The sequence below is a fragment of the Nicotiana sylvestris genome, chromosome 7 (genome assembly GCF_000393655.2).
Source record: "Nicotiana sylvestris chromosome 7, ASM39365v2, whole genome shotgun sequence".
NCBI classification, from domain to species: domain Eukaryota; kingdom Viridiplantae; phylum Streptophyta; class Magnoliopsida; order Solanales; family Solanaceae; genus Nicotiana; species Nicotiana sylvestris.
The window spans coordinates 64,629,231-64,650,190 of record NC_091063.1 but is presented as its reverse complement, the minus strand read 5'-3'; the positions used below and the strand labels follow the sequence as shown (position 1 = coordinate 64,650,190).

Below are 20,960 nucleotides of genomic sequence, written 5' to 3'. Positions count from 1 at the left end.
TATATACTAGAGGAATCCTAATTGTGGTACAATTCTAATTACGGAAGTAAATCTCATGATTGATACAAATAACCCCCTTGATTTGATCCGTTCCGAGATTTTTGCCGTGATCTCCGACCAGTTACGGATATTTTGCTTTTCCGTTATTGCATTCCGCCTGAAGCTGATCATATCTAGTCTCGATCATCGGGGACCTCGATCTCGATGGGTGCCTCGATCTCCGAACTCGGTACCTTGTCTTCGTGCTCAGGCCTGACCCATTACGAGGATGACCCTCGATGCAGTTCTCTGGTCTCGAAATAATGGCAAAATCAGGCAAGCCCAATTTTACCCATATACAGATAGTCTCCTCATTTCTTGGAGTGTAATGAGAAGAAACGAACTGAGTCCTCAATTTTGTACATTGACCCATTACGGCGTCACCCTCGTGACGTAAGCGGCAAAGGCGACTGAAGCTTCGCGTCTACATAGTTCCCAAGACCATTAATTAGTGTCAGTTAATGGTCAACCACTATTATTTTCAAATCGCCATAGCAATATTATAAATAGATCCTCTTCATAATTTTCTCAAACTTTATTTTCAAAATCTTTCTTAATCTTCAAAGCTCTCCTTCCTTCAAGTTCCCCAATTCTGCAAATTACTTACGTCCCGCTTGCCAATCCTCTCCTAAAAAAACAAACTTCATCTTCTTCTTTTTTGTTAACTCGCATAGAAATGGCAGAAGCATCTAAAATCATTCCCCAAAAGGAAAAAGCTTCTTCATCTCGGTCGGCCGGCGATAAAACGCCTATGGAGCCACGCATCGAGGAATGTGTTCCGGGGTCGTGCGATCTTACCTCCACTTCAAAGTCGAGAAACCCTCTTCGTCCCCTGGCCGATGTGAGCCCATGTCAAGATATATATATGCTCGATAACCGAAGGCGATATCGATCAGGTGAAAAAAGATTGCCACTGGGAAAACAAAGAGGTGGTGATTCCTACCCCTGAAGTGGACATCACCACTTATGTAGAAGGGTTCTTAAGTATTTACACTTACCCCTTTTATGCTGGGTCCCATTGATCCGGTTATTCTCGACTTCTGCCGCCAATATCGAATAACTCTTGGCCAGATACACCCTTACTTTTAGAGCATTGTTATCTTGCTCCGATTCTTCGTGAGCAAGGTCGAAGGGATTCCATTTACCCTCGACCACCTCATTAGACTGTATATCCCTCGTCTCTATCGGGGCAGATTAATAAGGCTCCATCGCCGAGCCAACAAGGTGATGTTCTTGAGTACAGACAAGGACAAGGATCGGGGATGGATGAGTCGATTTGTCCGAGTGAGGACCTCCGACATAATACCGGCCGAGAAGATGCCATTCCGCGAGGAATGGAACATGAAGTGTAAGTACAAACCCATCAACATCTTATGTTGATTGCTTTATTTCTTTTATCTTCCTTCACCCACATCTTTTCTCACCCACGTCTTTTCTTATGATGTAGCGGTTCCCTGGGTGCCCGGTGCAATCCCGAACCTCGAAAGTTAGGTTCGGAAGCTGGCTTTAACTTTTACATATGATAAGTGCTCATGGAAAGACTTAGTGAGGGGCCGATGAGAGGCCAAGAATCATGATAAGCTTACTCATACGCTTTTGATGTTCTTTTCTGAAATGTTTCTTTTCATTTGTACTTGATTCCCTTTTATGCAGGTCTCGGGGATGTTGCCGAAATGAGGCCACCCCCGCCTGGGGAAGAGGAGGCCCCGAAATCGGCTAAGGATAAGAAGAGGAGAAGGGTCTCACCTTCAGATACTCCAAAGCTAAGAAGTGCAAGGTTCGTAAGTCGAAGAATGACTCCGCCGCTTTGTCCAGCGACGTAGCCTAAAAACTACAAGATGAAGAAAAGGAGAGAGAAGATGCTGACTGTGAGCTGGTGTCTTGAAAGAGGGAAAGCGTCGAAGCTTTAAAAGCAGTTGAGCCGATGATGGTCAAAGAGGCTCATCTTCGGACCGAGGAGATATTCGAAGATGGTCCGAGCAAAGTCCCCGAGTCATCGGGGGATGAAGATGTCTCCGAATGTGACGAACAACCGGCGAGTGTACCTGTCCGTCATGACGAACAATCGGTAGGTGTGCCTGAAGGGTCCGATTCTAAGGCCCTCCGAAAAGGAGAGAGTGCCCCAAGTGTCTTGCTTGGGGCAATCAATATTGATGATTCGCCGCCTCTCCCTACATTTTCTGAGGGGTAATTTCGGGAGGCCCAGGCTATGGAGAGCCCCGATGTGAGAACGGCCTGCGAAGGGGATGACTTATTCCGTGGCTGCTTCACGGGGGTCGATGATGTTTCCGACCTGGATGCATCGATCATTTTTTATGAGGCTCAACGACTCTTGAACCATGTAGATTTCATCTCCCGTTATTAGGTTTACGTTTGTTTTTATTTCCATTTGTCTGATTTCTTTCCTTTATCCACAGGTTGTGACGCTTCATCGAGAAGCATTTTCCAAATCCCAATCTGAGTTGAACCGGTGTGAGGCCGATCTCAAAAGGCTTCCTAAGGAGAGAGACGCCCTCAAACTCTTTTATGTGCAAAAAGAAGAGCAGATCAGGGACCTCCGAGCTGAATTGGCGACAACTCATATAGAGTAGACCGATCCCATCGAGCAGGTAATTTAAATTTTTGGGAGCTTGACGTATCAATTTGATATTGGCGACTAACACTTAGATCCTGCAGGTTCAGCAGAAGACCGAAAAGATTGAGCAACTTTGCGAGGAGGCCGAGATGAAAGAGGCAGAGACTTTGGGGTGGAAGCAGAACATGGACCGCCTCGCCTCAGAGAAAGATACGGCTCGAGCCCAGCTGTCTTCGGTTGAGCGTCAACTCCAAAGCGTGAAGGAGGAGAGCTTGGATCGAGCCAAGAAAATTGAGGAGCTCGAGGCTCGATTGGCCGCTGAGCTTGCAAAAGCCACATCTGAGGCAGAAAAAGTAAAGGCTGAGGCGGAGGCAGTCATGGCCGTCTACCGAGCTGATGCTGAAGCCGCTAATGCTCGAGCAAAGAAAATTTCTGATGCTGCTCAGGTTCGATTATCCTGCATTGCCGGTCAAGCTAAGAGCCAGTCCTAGAGAGAGACTCTTGAAGAGATTCATGCTTGTGGCTTTGACCTCACGGTCGATATCGAGAATGCAAAAGTGCTAGAGGCCGAAGCCGAAGCTTTCCTCTCTGATGATGATGAATCCGAGAGCGCGAGTGGATCCAAGAGCGGAGAAGATGAAGATGAATATAAAGCTCCCGGGGAAGATTAGGCACTTAGAATTTTTTTCTTCTTTTTTGGATTTTTTTGTAAGACCCTGAGTGGTCTTTGTAAATACTTTTGCATATATGAGAGATCCTTTTTATTTCCGATTTGTCTCTGATTTCTGTTTCGTGAAAACTTTATTTTGCTTTCACCTTATGAAAAATCTGATATACTTTAGGTCTTGTGAGAAATTTGACTCACTTAGTTGCCCTGTGAAAATTTGTTGAAATCGGATTACTGTAGTTTCTGTAGTCGAGTGAGTACTTTCTCGAACTCGGAGTATAAAAAACCCTTAAGTTTTGGTTAAGCGAGGGCGGGTCCTCGAGCTCGATAATTTAATGGACCTTAGGCTCTTGAATCGGGCCAATATGGCCTCAAAATAGTGGGTTTTCCCCTTTTTTGGCCTAAAAGTTTAATCAAATAAAAATTTGTTATGCCTTAGCATGAGATAAATCTGTACCCATTAGGATTCAATGTTATCAAAAAACTTTGTTATGCCTTAACATAAGTTTGTTCAATTTTGTACCTCTTAAGGTTTACGAGGGTCGATGTTATCGCAACCCTATGTAAATTTGCCGAGGGTAGCCCTTTTTAATTGGTTTATGAAAATATTTGAAGGCTTGTTTGATTACGGAATTCGGACATCTCCTAACCGTGTTAGTTTGGTCGTAAACTTTAACTTGATATATGCCCATTGGGATTGTCTCTCGATTATACTTCAAACTTGTTCGAAGTATCAGTCCCCGAGTGGGCTGGCCGTGGCCCATAAAATCGAGGATTGCCTTTTTAAGGTCTTAAGATTTCGAAGTTTAACAATTCGAGCATGTCAATTTTCGGACGATAGTCCCCGAGTACGGGGTTAATTGCTCGAGCTTTAGTTGTGATTGGCTTTTGAGCCGGTTCTGTAAAATATCGTAAGTACGAAATTGTAAAGTAGAAATTTCACTAAGGCATGGAACATCTGATAAGGAAAAAGTACTTCTTTCAATAGATCATTCATGCGTACATATTTTGTCATTAGGGCTCGGGCAATCTACATGGGCGCAGTTCGTTTGATCGTTTGGCCCTTTATAAAATATCTTATCGAGAAACCCATTGACACGAAGCGTCTTCTTTGAAAACATAACATTCGAGGGTGATGCCTCCCAGTATTCGAGGTTGATTGTAAAGAAGCCTCGGATATTGTTGAATTGTTCTCAGGTAGCACATAGAATTGTTGTCTCGTTAAAAACCTCGCCGGAAAAACCCATTTGGGACAAAAACCAATCTAAGGGAAAAAGAGTGCAACGCATGCTTTAAAACTTGAAGTCTTTGTGTTGAAGAATTTCTCGATGTCTTTGATCGAACACCTATAATAAGTTAGTATATAAAATATAAATGAAAAAGGGGGAGAGTCATACCTTAGCAATAGTATCGTTTGAGGAGTGATATGTTCCAATTATTTGGTAGTTGTTCGTCGTTCATCGTGCAAGCTTGTAAGATCCCTTTCCGATGACACTGAGGACCTGATACGGTCCTTTCGAATTTGGGTCGAGTTTCCCCTCGTTTGGATCTCGAGTGTTGAGGGTAACTTTTCTTAGAACCAAGTCCCCTATTTTGAAGTGTGAAGATTAGCTCTTCGATTATAGTATCTTTCGATTTGCTATTTCTGGGCGGCTATTCGAACGAGGGCGGCTTCACGTTTTTCGTCTTATAATTCGAGGCTTGTGTTCATAGCCTTGTGATTTTATTCTTCCGTTGTGTATCGAAACCTGACGCTTGGTTCCCCAACTTCGACCTGTATCAAAGCTTCGGTACCGTACACCAAGAAGAAGGGCATTGCCCCCGCACTGGATTTTGACGTTGTCCGATATGCCCAAAGCACTTCGGAAAAATTTCTCTCCATTTCTCCTTAGCGTCGTTCAACCTCTTCTTTAGGTTTTGAATGATGGTTTTATTTGTTGATTCGGCCTGTCCGTTCCCACTAGGATGATACAGCATCTATAATATCCTTTTTATTTGTGATCTTCGAGGAACTTCGTTATTTTTCTACCAATAAATTATTTTCCATTGTCGCACACTATCTCGGTGGGTATCCCGAATCGGCATACGATGTGATCCCAGATAAAGTATATAACTTCTTTCTTTTTGACTTTCTCGAAAGCATGTGCTTCAACCCATTTAGATAAATAGTTAGTCATAAATAAAATAAATTTAGCTTTACCTGGGGCTGACGGCAGAGGACCAACGATGTACATCCCCCATTTCATGAATGACCAGGGGGACAGTACTGAATGAAGTCACTCTCTGGGTTGGTGGATTATCGGTGCGTGCCTTTGGCATTTGTCATATTTTCGGACGAACTCCTTAGTATCTTTTTCCATACTATCCCAATAATATCCTGCTCTGATGACTTTGTGAACCAGTGACTCGGCACCGGAATAGTTCCCACAAGTGCCCTCGTGAATTTCTCGTAGGACGTAGTCGGTGTCCGTTGGACCCAAGCATATTGCCAACGGCCTATCAAACATCCTTCTGTATAATGTTTCATCTTCGACCAATGTAAATCGTGCAACTTTCGTCTGCAGAGTCCTCAATTCCTTAGAGTCTGATGGAAGTTTCCCATTCTTCAGATAAATGATATATTTGTTCCTCCAATCCCAAGTTAGGCTTGTGGAGTTTATTTCGGCGTGGCCTTCTTCGACCACCGATTTTGAAAGTTGTACGATAGTCCCCGAGCTAATTTCATCATCTTCGACTGATGACCCTAAGTTTGCAAGGGCATCGGCCTCACCATTCTGTTCTCGAGGTACATGTTGTGGGGTCCATTCTTTGTACCGATATAAGGTTACCTGCAATTTATCCAAATACCTCTGCGTTCGATCTTCTCGGACCTCGAAAGTTTTGTTGACCTAGTTAACCATGAGCTGGGAATCACTTACAAATATAAGTAGAGTTGTTTGTACGCTTTTGGAGTATGAAGCAATGGTGGGCTCGAAAGGTACCACTTTAATTCTTCAAATACATGTTGGCATTCCGGGGTCCAAGTAAAATTGTTCTTCTTTCTGAGAAGTGAGAAGAACATGCAGCTTCGATCAGAAGGCCTAGAGATGAACCGACCTAAAGCAACGATCCATCCTGTTAGCCTTTGTACAACCTTAACACTGTCCACTACTGTGATATCTTCGATTACCTTGATTTTATCAAGGTTGATCTCGATTCCCCGATTTGATACTATAAAGCCGAGGAACTTGCCTGAATCGACCCCGAATGCACATTTCTCGAGGTTGAGCTTCATGTTATATTTTCTCAAGATGTCGAAGGTTTCCTGCAAATATGTTAAATGTCCTCTACGTATAGGGAATTAACTAGCATGTCATCAATATAAACCTCTATTGATTTACCTATTTGTTTTTCGAACATTCGGTTTACTAGGCGTTGATAGGTAGCACCAGCATTTTTAGCCCAAACGACATTACATTATAGCAATAAGTACTGTACTTAGAGATAAATGAAGTTTTTTCCTGATCCTTCGAGTTCGTTTGTATTTGGTTGTACCCGGAGTAGGCATCGAGAAAGTTGAGGATCTCGTGGCCGGCCGTGGCATCGATCATGCGATCGATATTTGGCAGCAAAAAAGAGTCCTTAGGACATACTTTGTTTAATTATTTGTAATCTACATACATTCTAAGTTTATTCCTCTTCACTACAACTACATTTGCTAACCACTTAGGATATTTTACTTCCCGGATGGATCCTATTTTGAGAAGTTTGGTTACTTCGTCCTTGATGAATGCGTGATTTACCTTGGACTGTGGCCTTCTCTTTTGCTTTACCGATATGAACTTCGAGTCCAAAATCAATCGATGAGTGGTGATCTTCAGTGGGATCCCTGTCATGTCAAGGTGGGACAAAACAAAATAATCTATATTTTTAATAAAGAATTTAATGTGTTTTTCCCTGAGCTCAAGAGTTAACCCCGTGCCCAGATATACCTTTCAATCGGGCAGGTATTCGATCAGTATGACTTGTTTCATCTTTTCGACCGTTGACTTCATGGCATCGGAGTCATCAGGGATTAAGAAGGTTCGAGATATCATGCAATCATCGTCCTCGAAAATTTCCTGCTGTTTCGATCTGGTGGAAGCTGGCGACTGTGGTTGCTATTTGACCTTCTATTTTTCCTTTGGTTCTTGTCCCTTTATTGATGTGAGAGTCGACAGTGGTATCACCTCCTCGATTGCAAACATCTCTTTGGCTATTGGTTGTTCGTCGTACACCATTTTGACTCCTTTCAGTGTTGGGAATTTCAAGACTTGATGAAGCATTGAAGGTACTGCCTTCATATTATGGATCAAAGGTCTTCCGAGCAGCGCATTGTACCTCATATCTCCTTCAATCACGAGGAACTTCATTTCCTGGATAGTTTCGACCACGTTCACTTGCAACATGATTTCCCCTTTGGTGGTTTCACTTGCCATGTTGAAACCGTTGAGCACTCGAGCTGCAGGCACAATCTGATCTTGAAGGTCGAGTTGCTCTATGACCCTCGATCAAATAATATTCGCCGAGCTACCTGGATCAACCAACACACGTTTAACTTAAATTTTATTCATAAGGATAGATATTACCAATGCGTCTTTGTGAGGCTATTCGATCCCTTCTGCATCCTCATCGTTGAAGGATAAGGTATCTTCTGGTAAGTAGTCCCGAGTACGCTTCTCCCTTGTGATTGTTACTTTGGTGCGTTTAAATGTCGAATCCTGAGAGATATCGACCCTACCGACAATCATATGAATCACATGATGCAGTTCTTCTTGGTCGTTTTTCTTGTTTGTATCCTTGTCTCTTAAGTGATTTTTTGCTCGGTCATTCAAGAACTCTCGAAGATTACCTTCGTTGAATAAACGAGCTACCCCCTCCCTTAATTGTCTGCAATCCTCAGTTCTGTGACCATGGGTTCCGTGGTACTTGCACATTTGATTTGGATTCCTTTGAGCTAGATTAGTCTACAGGGGTCTAGACCACCTAGTATCCTTGATTCGCCCAATGGCTGACACAATACCCCGAAGCATCGACACTGAAGTTGTATTTAGATAACTGTGGTGCTTCCTTAGGCTCGACATGTTTATCGAAGCCACTCGTACTCATGAGCCCTCGGGAATTTTGACCTCGATCATTCCTTCAATCATTTCGAACGGGATTATGCCCCGATACGTTATTCTATGATTTGCGCTATATGGTTGGTACCGATCTCTGTTCGATCAGAGCTCTCTGTAGATGTCTCTTTGAATCCTGCCTTCGGATCTATTTAGGTAAACGGAACCGGAAGGGGCTCCCAACTGATCATCCTCCACTCTGATCTTTGACTGGTACCGATTATGCATATCGGCCCAGGCCACCACTGGATATTCAATCAAATTCTACTTTAGTTGACGTGATGCTACCGAACTTTGCTCATTCAAAGCCTGAGTAAAGGCTTGGACAGCCCAATCGTCGGTAACTAAAGGTAGGTCCATACGTTCCATCTGAAATCGAGATACGAATTCCCTTAGCATCTCATTGTCCTTTTGCCTCACTTTGAAGAGGTTTGGCTTCGTGGTCGCGACCTTTATTGCCCCGGGGTGCGCCTTTACGAACGAATCAACGAGCATGGCGAAAGAATCGATGGAATTAGGCGGCAAATTGTGGTACCATATCATTTCCCCCTTCGATAAAGTTTCCCCAAATTTTTTCAACAAAACGGATTCAATCTCATCATCTTCTAAGTCATTTCCCTTTATTCCGCATGGGTACGAAATGATGTGTTCATTAGGATCGGTGGTCCCGTTGTACTTAGGTATGTCCGGAATACGGAACCTCTTAGGAATGGGTTTCAGAGCCGCACTTTGAGGAAAAGACTTCTGCATGAACTTCTTCGAATCAAAACTCTTTAGGATCGGGGGTGCCCCCGGTATTTGGTCAACTCGTGAGTTGTACGTTTTTACCCTTTTGTCATTAGCCTCGATTTTCTTTTCACCTGATTCTATCCGTTTAGTAAACTCCTCAAGCATTTTCATGATGGCGGGATCAGTTCCTGTTCCATTATCGTTCAATTTTTCCTACACGGGTTCGACCCTCTGAGCAACTTCCTGTGATGTATCAAGTTCGATTCTGCTTGGGGCTCGATTCTGATTTTGGAGTTGCGCTATCGCGGCCTGCTGAGTTTGTATCATGTCAAATATCATTTGAAGGCTAATTTCGCCTTCTTCACCATTTTGTGTGTTCCGATCGGCTGTCCGGGTGTCTCTGCGGACGCTATTTTCAGGATCGGCGCCTAAATCTCCACGAATGGTGACATGAGAATTGACATCAACCGGATCCATGGCCTGTGGTGCGTCAGGATTGATTGGAGACACTCCGTTTCCCGAGGCGACTACGTGCTCGTTTTCGCCATGAAGACCAAGATCAGTGTCAGTGTGAGTGGATAATACTTGAGGTTTGACATGTTGATTCCTGAAATCAAATATACTCACAAGAAGAAGCGTAAAAGTAGTGTGTGTTATGAACGTTAAAATATTAAGCAATCACTATTATCTTTAGCCCCACGGGCGCTAAACTGTTTACCCTAAAAATCGAGTAATAATTAAACTTGTAATGTGATTTTAAGGATACGTGATTTCACTTAATACCAATTGATTAATTTAAAGATAAGTGATGGGAATTGACAATAATATAAAACAAACCAGTACTTGGATAATGCCCTCGAGCTGATGAACCCTCGAGAATAGCGAAATAAAAACAGTTAAAGAACAATAGAGAAATATTATATTGCCTTGATTGTAAGGTGTTTACAAATGATGAGGACCCCTCTTTATATACTAGAGGAATCTTAATTGTGGTACAATTCTAATTACGGAAGTAAATCTCATGATTGATACAAACAACCGCCCTTGATTTGATCCGTTCCGAGATTTTCGCTGTGATCTCCGACCAGTTACGAATATTTCGCCTTTCCGTTATTGTGTTTCGCCCGAAGCTGATCATATCTGGTCTCGATCGCCGGTGACTTCGGTCTCGATGGGTACCTCGATCTCCGAACTCGGTACTTTGTCTTCATGCTTAGGCCTGACCCATTACGAGACTGACCCTCGATGCAGTTCTCTGATCTCGAAATAATGGCAAAATCATACAAGCCCGATTTTACCCGTATACAAATATGAAAAACCTATTCCCACTATAGCATAAACTGTATCTTCAAATTAATTTTTCGAATACAAATGATTGTCTATAGTAAGTGTTAGCTGGGAAACTGGAAAAAAATAACTTTTCGCAATCTATTAGAAATACACAAATACACTTTATTAAATACTCTCTCAGTTTCAATTTATATGAACCCATTTGATCGGACACGGAGTTTAAGAAAAGAGAGAAGACTTTTGATCTTGTGGTGTAAAATGAGGCACATATATTTTGTGTGGCTATAAATCATTGTGTAAAGGTAAATTGTTTCCAAATAAGGAAAATGATCATTCGTTTTGGCACGGACTAAAAAGGAAATAGGTTCACATACATTGAAACGGATGGAGTATTATTTTAACTTGTAACTATAAGTAACTATCAACAAGTGTGACGCAGAAACTTGAAAAATAAAATAATTTGTTGTTATAATTTATTATTGTTAATATTAAACTACAGATATACTGATAGTATTAAGAAATTAAATGTTTTCACCCTTCTTATGAGCATATATTTCTATTTAGTGTTTTGATAAATTGATTGTAAAAAGTATTTACTATATAATTTACTTAAATCTTATTGTATCGTATCGTAAAATTTGTGGTTACGTAACGACGAAAAATGTCATTTTATGGAACGACCGATTTGGTGTGGTGGCGTCGTTACCTTAACTCCCTCCCCCAATCTTACCCTTCCTTGATATTAAATAATCTTATTTTATCTTTTACCCTACCTTTTTATATAATAATTCTAGCTCGTACATTGCTTTTTTGTTATAATATTGCAAGTTTATTCTTTATATTATTGGCGCATGATATCATGAAACGACAACAAACAATATAATTTATCTAAATATTATATATATTAAAACGGTGCATTACAATATAATACTATACGATACATAATAACCGTCTAAACAAGCTGCTAGTCTTTCAAAAAATCGATAGGTAAAAAGTATTTACTACTCTATAATTTACTCCAAGTTAAATGTTTTCATATATATCAAAAGCTAGTAGTACTATAGTACCACTGGCTGTACTGTATTTCTACTGGCCTATACATACAAAAAAGGACGCCACTACTGAGAATTTCACAGGTTTTTCTTGTTACTATATATAAAATCCTGGCGTTTATGGCTTTGTGTTGGTCATCAAATGCCGCCCTGCCCAACTCCACACCTCACTCACTTCTCACTGTGACTCCCGTTTGCACACGTTTGATTAGAATGTGCCACAAGATTCACTTTTCGGCTCTTACCTCTACCTGCGCTCAACCAATATACCCCAATATAGTTGTTTCCATCTCAATATTCCAAACTAGTAATTGGGTCGGCTATATTATCAAATTTTATGTATTAAACCAAAATCTATCTGTTAATAGCTTAAGCTGCCATTTTCATGGGGTTTGGTCAAATCTGGGTTTGGAACTTGAAACCCAATTTTAAATCCTCTAATGAGAGCTTGAAATATTATAGTAGAGTACTAACTAACCAACAAGTTTAAGTCAAACTAATTTAAAATCTGATATCTAATGCCTCTGAATTGCATGTTGTTTTAGGGTTTCCTCGAGTGGTTGAAAAGTTGTACTATCATAATGTAAAAGGTGAGCACTTTCTATTTGTTAATTCATTTTATCACTGTGTCTTATAATTTTAAATTACAGTTTGTGATTACTTTATACATCTTTTATACTTCCCACTAAGATAACATAGATTTAATTAATTATAACCAGATTCTGTACCAATAATAGAAATATGAGTAACTATATTCAAGCTCCTCTTCTGGGACTGTTGATTTTTGGAAATTAAATATCCTTCTTGCTTACAGTAACCCCACACGTTGATATAGTATTATATATAGTTACAGTATCTTTCTTTGTGATAAAAATTTCTGCTTTGAGGATATGAATGAGCCACGTACATGGAAAACGAATAGAAGCAGGAATAATACCCACCTAGGGTTTTTCTTAAAGATACAACTTTTAAGAGTAATCCAAAGCAAAATTGATTCTTACTCATTTTAACTTCAGGTGAAGCAAAAACTGTAACTTTTTTTTTTTTTTTGGTGGAGGGTGGTCTTTTTTCTTTTTAAAAATTCTGTAGCAATATTTGTTTTAGCTTTTCACTTTGTGTTGTAGAAAAGAAAAATACTTTTTGGGCTATTTTTTGAGGCTGTGGTGTTTCCTCAGAATAAAGCACATTTTTTGATGTGTGGTTCTTGTTCTTTTTCTTTGCTCTGGTTGAAATAGAAGCTCATTTCTCTTCTTGGTAATATCTCTCTCCCTAATGAATGAAAACGTGTAGCCATAGCATGCCTGGTACATTTTTTATGAGCCATTGGTTTCTGTCTGCTGATTTTGTTTTAGAGTGAGTTTTGTCTCTTTTAAGGAAAGACCTTAGATTGCTTTTTTGCTTGTTTCTATTGTTTCTTTGTTGAATAGGTTGTTACCTTGAATTGCGTGAACTGATTCTTGAGTGTCTTCTGAGATGATGATTTGGCTTGCCTTTTACTGAAATGTGTTTTTGATTGGATATGGCTATTGTGGAAGTGAAAGGATGTGGTTAGGATTCTAAGAATTAACCAACTGGTAGATGTTGTGGCTCTGGGGCTACATACAATTATATGTAGATAACAATGGAGGGGTCATCTGAATCTGGTTGGGAGGGATCAGATAGTCCCAGGGGTTTGAATTCTTCAGCTCTTGTAGACAGGAATCCTAGATTTCAAACAAGCAGCATTAGGTCCTCCGGTGATGTGTCGCATGATACCGGGTTTGTTCCGGGTAGAAAGGGGAGGGGAAGAATTGAATCCCCTCACGTAAATCGACTTAAAGCCCAAGGTGGGGTTACAGAGGATCGACTCGCTGTGGACCTAGGTGATCGGAGAATAGACTGTAGTGATGTTAGTTTAAGGCAGTGGCTGGACAACCCGGAGAGAGCTGTTGATGCTCTTGAATGTTTGCACATATTCTCCCAAATTGTGGAGATTGTAAACCTGGCACATTCGCAAGGAATAGTTGTTCATAATGCACGACCGTCGTGTTTTGTCATATCATCTTCCAAACGTATTGCTTTTATTGAATCCGCATCCTGCTCAGATTCAGGGTCTGATTCATCAGAAGAAGATGGTTTAAACAGCCAAACTATCGAGTTAAAGGATTCATCCTCAGTTTTGCCTCATGAGTTGGACAAGCTGGGGAGACAAAGTTCTCAGCTTGAGAAGATTTGCACAAAAGCTTCTGTAAAAGTATCTGAAAGCTGTTGCTTGCAGTCAAGTTCAGGCCATGTGGTGCAGACTAGTAAGAAGCGACAAGAAGAAGAAAAGAAGCATACCTTCCCAATGAAACAGATATTGCTCCTGGAAACCAATTGGTACAATAGTCCAGAAGAGATTGCTGGTGCTCCAAGCTCTTGTGCTTCAGACATTTATCGACTTGGAGTCCTCCTATTTGAGGTTAGTACCAGTTAGTTAGCAACACAGTAAAAGGGGTCTACTGAGTTATATTTCTCATGACTGCAAAGATGAACTTTGTGTTTTAATGATTTATTATATTATGAGCAGCTATTCTGCACCTTCAGTTCACCAGAAGAGAAAAGCGCAACTATGCATAGTCTAAAACACCGTGTCCTCCCTCCTCAGTTGCTGTTAAAATGGCCTAAAGAAGCTTCATTTTGCTTATGGTTACTGCACCCCGAGCCGAGAAGTAGGCCTAAAATGGGGTGAGCATTCTTTTTACATGTCAATCTGGTCTTTTTTTTTCTCCCTTAAATTTTCCCCTATGGCAATTCATTCTTGATTTGTTTATCCATGATCGATTTGTTGCCATAGTCTTCTTATGCCTCCTTTGATCTGTGGCTTATACTCCTGTAATCCTTGTTCTTCCATGCTGTTGTTGTTGTCATATAATGTACGATACACTGTCATAGAGTTTACAGTAAGCACACTTTCTCTTTTCTGGTGGCAAGCTCTTATCTGGAGAAGTCATGGGATGTTTAGTTTTCGTGCATGGATTAATAACTCTTACCTCAGGAAAGAAGGAAATGCAGGCAAAGCATGCTTGCCTTTCTTGCAACAGCTAACTCGTTCGTTTTTTGTTTCCTCTCTTTGGTTGATGAGATGACCCAAGGTTAATTTCTTGGGTGTGCAACTCCCTTTACATCATTAGGAATAGTGCAGAGTCTAGCTAACTGATCAACAGCTTTGCTGCTCTCTCTACATAATGCTGTTCATGTCTTGTCAGTGGCATCTTCAAATGTCTTACCAGCTTGTTGCTATGGCAATTTGGCCATACTTTCGTTGTTTACCTGCACATTTTGTTTGAACTTAAGATTTCCTGCACTGTGTTAAAAAGTAAAAGGAAGAGAACAGAAAAAGAGCACTAAAGACTTTGTCAGAGAGAAATAAAGTGAAATGAGCAAAGTTTTCTATTAATTTGCATTAAATGGTAACCCGTTACCTATTTATCAGATGCATTTCAGCCGTCAATAATGGTTTCCTTGAAGAATCAATTTACTATCTCTTCCATTTTAATTCATTTGGTTTTTTAACAGCAATGTGCCTGTCTCTATGTCCTTTTTATTCGGATTCTGTTTTTCACATTGGTTACAGTGAGTTGCTAGAAAGCGAGTTCCTTACTGCTCCAAGAGATGAGTTTGAAGAACGTGAAGCAGCAATAGAGCTTAGAGAAAAAATAGAGGAGCAAGAGTTATTGCTGGAATTCCTTTTGCTGATTCAACAGCGAAAGCAGGAGGCTAAGCACAACTTGCATGAGATAGTATCTTTTTTGGCATCTGACATAGAAGAGGTCTCAAAGATGCAGAAAACCCTTAGAGTCAAAGGGGGTTCAAATCAGGAACCAGTAAAGGATTTGGATTCGGGGAAGATAAATATTACTGAGAATGATGATGCTGGGAGCTCTGGATCTAGAAAGAGATATAGGCCAGGCCTTTCTATCCGCACGACTGTGGAATTGGATGATAATCCAGATGAAAGTCAGAAGTCTGAGAAGCATGTTGAAGACAAAGGGGGTACTCTGGCAAAAAATTCCCGGTTGATGAATAACTTTAGAAAATTGGAGGCAGCTTATTTCATGACAAGACGTAGGGTTATCAAAACAACTGGCAAACCATTGAGTAGACATTCTCAGGTAAGTACAGATTGCAGAACTTCAGTAGTAGCACCCGAAAGAATTTCAGTGAGTAATTTGTCATCAAAAGAGGGGTGCAATGAGGATAGACAGAGTGGATCGATCAGCTCATTTCTGGAGGGCCTCTGCAAGTATCTATCTTATAGCAAGTTGAAAGTGAAGGCCGACTTGAAGCAAGGGGATCTTCTAAATTCTTCCAATCTTGTATGTGCTCTCAGCTTTGATCGTGATGGTGAATTTTTTGCAACTGCTGGTGTAAATAAGAAGATCAAAGTTTTTGAATATAATTCAATTGTAAATGAGGACCGAGATATCCGCTATCCAGTTGTTGAAATGGCTAGTAGATCTAAGCTAAGCAGCATATGTTGGAATGGCTATATTAAAAGCCAGATCGCTTCAAGTAACTTTGAAGGTGTGGTGCAGGTGAGCTAAATTCATAAGGTGGCTTTTCTTTTTAATTTTAATTCTGGATGAAGTTCGTTGAATTATTTTCCAGGTATGGGACGTCACAAGAAATCAGCTTTTCATGGAAATGAGAGAACATGAAAGGCGCGTCTGGTCTGTTGACTTTTCTGTAGCAGATCCAACCATGTTGGCCAGCGGGAGTGATGATGGTTCTGTCAAGCTCTGGAATATCAATCAGGCAATTCTAATTTTTGCACTTGGTGGATGTCAGCTTTGAAACTAAACGTACTACAGTCATCTAGTTATGTTGCTGTGTCGATAAAACCTGTGTGTGTAATAAGTTGTTTTTCTTACCTCTGTTGGTACTGCAGGGAGTAAGTATTGGAACCATCAAAACAAAAGCAAATGTCTGCTGCGTCCAGTTCCCCTTTGATTCTGGTCGCTCCCTTGCTTTTGGCTCAGCAGATCACAAGATATATTATTATGATCTACGTAACTCAAAAATGCCTCTATGCACATTAATCGGGCACAACAAGACTGTCAGCTATGTCAAGTTCATAGATTCCACAACGCTTGTGTCTGCATCTACAGATAACACATTAAAACTATGGGATTTGTCAATTTGCTCATCTCGAATTCTTGATTCGCCTCTTCAGTCATTTACTGGACACATGAATGTAAAGGTAATTTTCTTTATTCTTGTCGGTTTCACCTGAGGCCGACTCTGGTTTCATGTCTTCACTGTACTCTTTTGCTCCTTTAACACTCGTTTCTGCAGTCAGAAAGATAGGATGTTGTACGCATACGGCTTGTAAATGCTTAAAGAATCCATAGCTTTTTAGCATGGGAGAAGACACATTTCACGCATGCTCATGTTGGATTTTTCTGCTTTTGGGGGACCATGGTTTATTCTGCTTTTCACACTTATATGATTGATTGGATGTAATTAGTGTTCAGTTCCCAATTAGAAGTTTGTAAGGGTCCATCCACTCAAATGTGACAAGATAATTTTTAGAAAAAAAAGACAAAAAAATTCTTTTACATGTATAATTCTTAGGCGCTTTATGTTTACAATGGCAACTTCAGCTTGCTTGCTACAGTTTGGGCCTGCATTCTGATATCCTGGTATATTATGTGGTATAGGAACAAAAGATTTAGTTGTGATTCTCGGTGCAGAACAAGTCAATATTTGCACTAGAATGCAGTGACGTTGACTCTAGTGTCAACACTGGATTTTGTGTTAGAATTCCCCCCCCCCCCCTTCTTCTTGAGATATCATTTTAAAATTTCTTTGCTGCTGTGACTAATCAAAGGAGATCATCCTTGAAATAAGTTCTAAGAAATGAGATTGAACTTCAGTTGTGGTTGAATCTGCTTTACCGTGAATGAGATGGAACTTAAATTGTGGTTGAATGTCTTTCCCTGCTGAAACTTATTCTTGCATTTCAGAACTTTGTTGGCTTATCTGTATCTGACGGTTACATTGCTACTGGCTCAGAGACAAATGAGGTATCATTTATTATCATATATAGCTCTATTATTACTTGCTTACTGATGCTGTTCGTAAATATTATTATCATATATATTTACTATCATATATAGCTCTATTTAAGACAAGTGAGGTGTCATTTATTATCGATGTTCTAAGTCCAAGCTATTTGTCAAAAAGTATCTCTAAATTTCTAGTTGTTTCTGAACATTTCGGTTGATGCTGTTCGTAAATAAGCAAATGAATGATTCGCAATTTCTTACTGTATTTGAATCTAAAAGATTTTTCATTACATTTGTGACAAACCAACCACTGTCCTTTTCTGCTCGAGAAGAAAACATATACTTTAATTGCCATTTTGTCACAAAACAATACACTATTGCTATGATATTGCTGATTCATTAGAAACAATCCACTTCATGTTTTCTTTAATATTTTAATTGTTCAATGAAAGGGTTTTTTAGTGGATCAATATTATCAATATGACCTTGGATCTTAGTAGTGGTTGACAAAATATGATTAAGAATCACCAAATTGTCCTCCAAATGTTTTAAATTAAACTGACTGTGCTCCTGTAGAAATTTCAAGACCAAGTAGGGAGACTTGTGATGCCGCACTTTTTTAATTCGACATAGGATACATCCAACGTTCTTATTTCTTGATCATATTCACGACTCATGCTTGAGTTAGCATGAGTTCTGTACATTTAGTTGGTTTAAAGGTGCATCTAGAGAGAGAATTGTTGTAAGAGTAGAGAATAGAATATTAGTTGTGCCAAAGAATTAATAAAAAGCACGGGCTGGTGAAAGCATTAACTTGAGCTACATACAAAATGAAGTGTGATGCTCTCAGCACAGATTTGGTTGCACGTACTACAAACTATGTCTTTCACAACATACTACATGTCTTTGTGCAGATGCATATGAATTGATTCGCGTTGTGTATGTAGGGCACCATGGCTAGGCTGGTTTTTGTTGCTTCTAGCCTTTATCAATTGGTAGCTAGCCGTCAACCAAAAACATGCCAATGTGCAACCTAAAGTTGGCTGTTGTATTTCCCCGTAGTCTGCCAATCATCAACACTAATTAGAATACATATTCATATATTACTTCACAAATGTATGAAATATGAAAGTTTTTCACTAATATTTGCAGAATAATTTTACTCGTTTCTCATAAATAATTATAATAATAATAATAATACTAATTTTATTCTCGTCCAAATGCTCTTCTACTTCATTCCTTCAATGTTGTCCGCGTGAGTGCTAAAGTGACCACTTCCCATGCTTTTCTCCTTTTACTCTTCTTTCTGAATTTCCATCGAAATGACAATTCTCTAACAGCTTGTGGCATTAGTGATTCAACTCCAAACATATTCTAAACTGTACTCCGGAAACTTGTACTCTGCGACCAAGCATGCATTGAGACCATGCAGTAGTTAACTATTTACATCCTACCTCTCTTCTTTCACATGAAACACTTGCTACTATATTATTCTTCTTTCCCTGAAGTTCTAATAGGGTTAAATGGGTTTCTGATGTTGCTTTCCTAATATGAAACTACACCATCGTTGACACTTTAGGAATCAAATCATGGCGTAAGGAAATTCCCCATTTTCCTTCTCTAGTAATAAATTATAGAAAGACTTAAGATGCAAATAAAGCTTTCTTGTGTCCTCTCCATATCCAATCGTCTGCTTTGCTTGTACAGTAGTTCCAACAGACTATTGAGCCCTTCCACCTTCTGATCTGGCAACTTTCTCCTAAAGCTCAAATCCCACAACTTGCTCCTCCCTGTTCGTTGCAGGCAGGGGTGATTGTTGCTGTTTGCTTTCTTGAGACATTGAGAATGGATAGAAAAGTTTCAATAGATCGGCATTGTTGCACCATTTCTGCTTCAAAAAATTTGTTCTAGTACAGATCCTACTCTAAATTTTAGGTGTCTGTAGAAATCTTTCCATCCTTGTGCTCTTTCATAATGCCACTCAATGTAATTGCTTTATCTGATTTGTTCCCATTCTACCCCTTGACCTCCATATTTATTGCAAGCACGTCTGCTCCACAAAGGTTGCTCCTCCACAAAGCTTAGCCAAACACTTCAACTTTGAAAACAAAAAATACTCTTTTTGAAAAGAAAAAAAAAAGAGCTTTGGGTTTGGAGAAGCTTGGCCGAACATGCTATTAAAAGGGGTGAAATATACCTTGTTAAAGAAAAAAGGGGGTGAAGGACCATTAAAATTGCATGACTCTCCAGTGTATATTTTTTAAATGGCTATATATTGAGTCTTATATCGTTGCATAGCTTGCGTATTGATATTTGTCTGTATTGTTCCACAAATAGCTAGTCGCTATGAGTTGGTCATGTTAATGTTACGTGTGTGATCTGGGTTGTGTTGCAGGTCTTTGTCTACCACAAAGCTTTTCCTATGCCGGCATTATCATTTAAATTTAATAGCATGGATCCGCTTTCTGGTGATGAAGTGGATGACCAAGCACAGTTTATCTCATCTGTTTGTTGGCGTGGTCAGTCCTCTACCTTAGTTGCTGCAAATTCAATGGGAAATATTAAGCTCTTGGAGATGGTTTAATGTCTCCAACGGTTTGGGAGTTAGTTTCGGGATAGAAAAGCATGAAAGATTATTGCCTGCATTGGTAAATGAATGACTTGCACTGAAGATGTCAACTAGGTACGATACCATGACAAATGAGGATAATTGTCATCGTCAAGAAACCAAGATTTTTGCTACTAGTTCATATAGTGGAATGCTGTACATAAAAGGGAAAGAATGCTAAATGTGAATCTCTTTGTATATTCTATAATTTCCAGAGTCGGAATGAAGTTTCAGAGGAACTATATGATCTCCAGAAAACTTTTTATGTCTTGTCAATGAAAGCAAATTAGGCAGGCATTCCCTGTCTCATATTGGTTCCCTCTTGATCTCTCATCTGCCCAATCAATATATTCCATAACCTTCATTGATAATAAATCAATAAAAAAATGTGGAACCTATGTCATTATGTATTGCAACTTTTGAATGTTACTCTATTTACATAGCGAAGAAACACAAATTCTTGTTTCGATGTGTTATGTGTATACTGTTCATGACCAAGAGCATGCAAAATTATGATTGTTAAGTTGGTTCATTTCTGCTCTTAATCTGTTAGTGTTGGGTATAGTTTTTTTTGGACGATTTAATGGAAGAGAAAATTATGGGAATGGAAGCTCAAAATGAAAACTTACTGATACCTTAATGTGTATAAATATTATGTAAAAGTTTCTTCTTTCACATATTTTGTATAACAATGATTTAATCTATGAATCGGCAAATGTGCGTCGTGGACGTTAACTTTATTTTATTGATCATTAATCTAATCTTGTGATCCTACATTTTGTTTTGCAAATTTTCTTTGATTCGATCTAAAAGAAGACATATGTTACAAATCGAAA

At 39.7% G+C, this 20,960-nt stretch overlaps 2 protein-coding genes across 5 annotated transcripts; both read left to right on the top strand.

Moving 5' to 3' along the window:
- The first annotated feature begins 1,356 nt into the window (after positions 1–1,356).
- LOC138873237 (uncharacterized) lies at positions 1,357–3,105 on the top strand. The gene is made up of 5 exons (XM_070151684.1): positions 1,357–1,387; positions 1,693–1,820; positions 1,928–2,107; positions 2,457–2,609; positions 2,716–3,105. The coding sequence occupies exons 1-5, from the start codon at positions 1,357–1,359 to the stop codon at positions 3,103–3,105; spliced, it is 882 nt and encodes a 293-aa protein (XP_070007785.1).
- Positions 3,106–11,603: 8,498 nt separating this feature from the next.
- LOC104232993 (protein SPA1-RELATED 4-like) lies at positions 11,604–20,442 on the top strand. Of its 4 annotated transcripts, none has more exons than XM_009786285.2 (8): positions 11,604–12,077; positions 12,915–13,927; positions 14,036–14,193; positions 15,083–16,043; positions 16,117–16,263; positions 16,397–16,708; positions 17,475–17,534; positions 19,912–20,442. In XM_009786285.2, the coding sequence occupies exons 2-8, from the start codon at positions 13,109–13,111 to the stop codon at positions 20,098–20,100; spliced, it is 2,646 nt and encodes an 881-aa protein (XP_009784587.1). In that variant the 5' UTR covers positions 11,604–12,077; positions 12,915–13,108; the 3' UTR covers positions 20,101–20,442. The 4 variants fall into 4 exon arrangements, with proteins under 4 accessions (XP_009784587.1, XP_009784588.1, XP_009784586.1 ...); XM_009786286.2 differs by lacking the exon at positions 11,604–12,077 and adding an exon at positions 12,535–12,741; XM_009786284.2 differs by lacking the exon at positions 11,604–12,077 and adding an exon at positions 12,535–12,791.
- The last annotated feature ends 518 nt before the right edge of the window (positions 20,443–20,960 follow it).

Excerpts from the sequence above, each read along its gene's own strand:
- LOC138873237 (XM_070151684.1), top strand. The coding sequence starts at position 1,357 with ATGCCATTCCGCGAGGAATGGAACATGAAGT. Across the intron at positions 1,388-1,692 it reads CGAGGAATGGAACATGAAGT|GTCTCGGGGATGTTGCCGAA; the intron begins GTAAGTACAAAC and ends CCTTTTATGCAG. Across the intron at positions 1,821-1,927 it reads AGCTAAGAAGTGCAAGGTTC|AGGGAAAGCGTCGAAGCTTT; the intron begins GTAAGTCGAAGA and ends GTGTCTTGAAAG.
- LOC104232993 (XM_009786285.2), top strand. The coding sequence starts at position 13,109 with ATGGAGGGGTCATCTGAATCTGGTTGGGAGGGATCAGATAGTCCCAGG. Across the intron at positions 13,928-14,035 it reads TTGGAGTCCTCCTATTTGAG|CTATTCTGCACCTTCAGTTC; the intron begins GTTAGTACCAGT and ends TATTATGAGCAG. Across the intron at positions 16,709-17,474 it reads CTGGACACATGAATGTAAAG|AACTTTGTTGGCTTATCTGT; the intron begins GTAATTTTCTTT and ends CTTGCATTTCAG.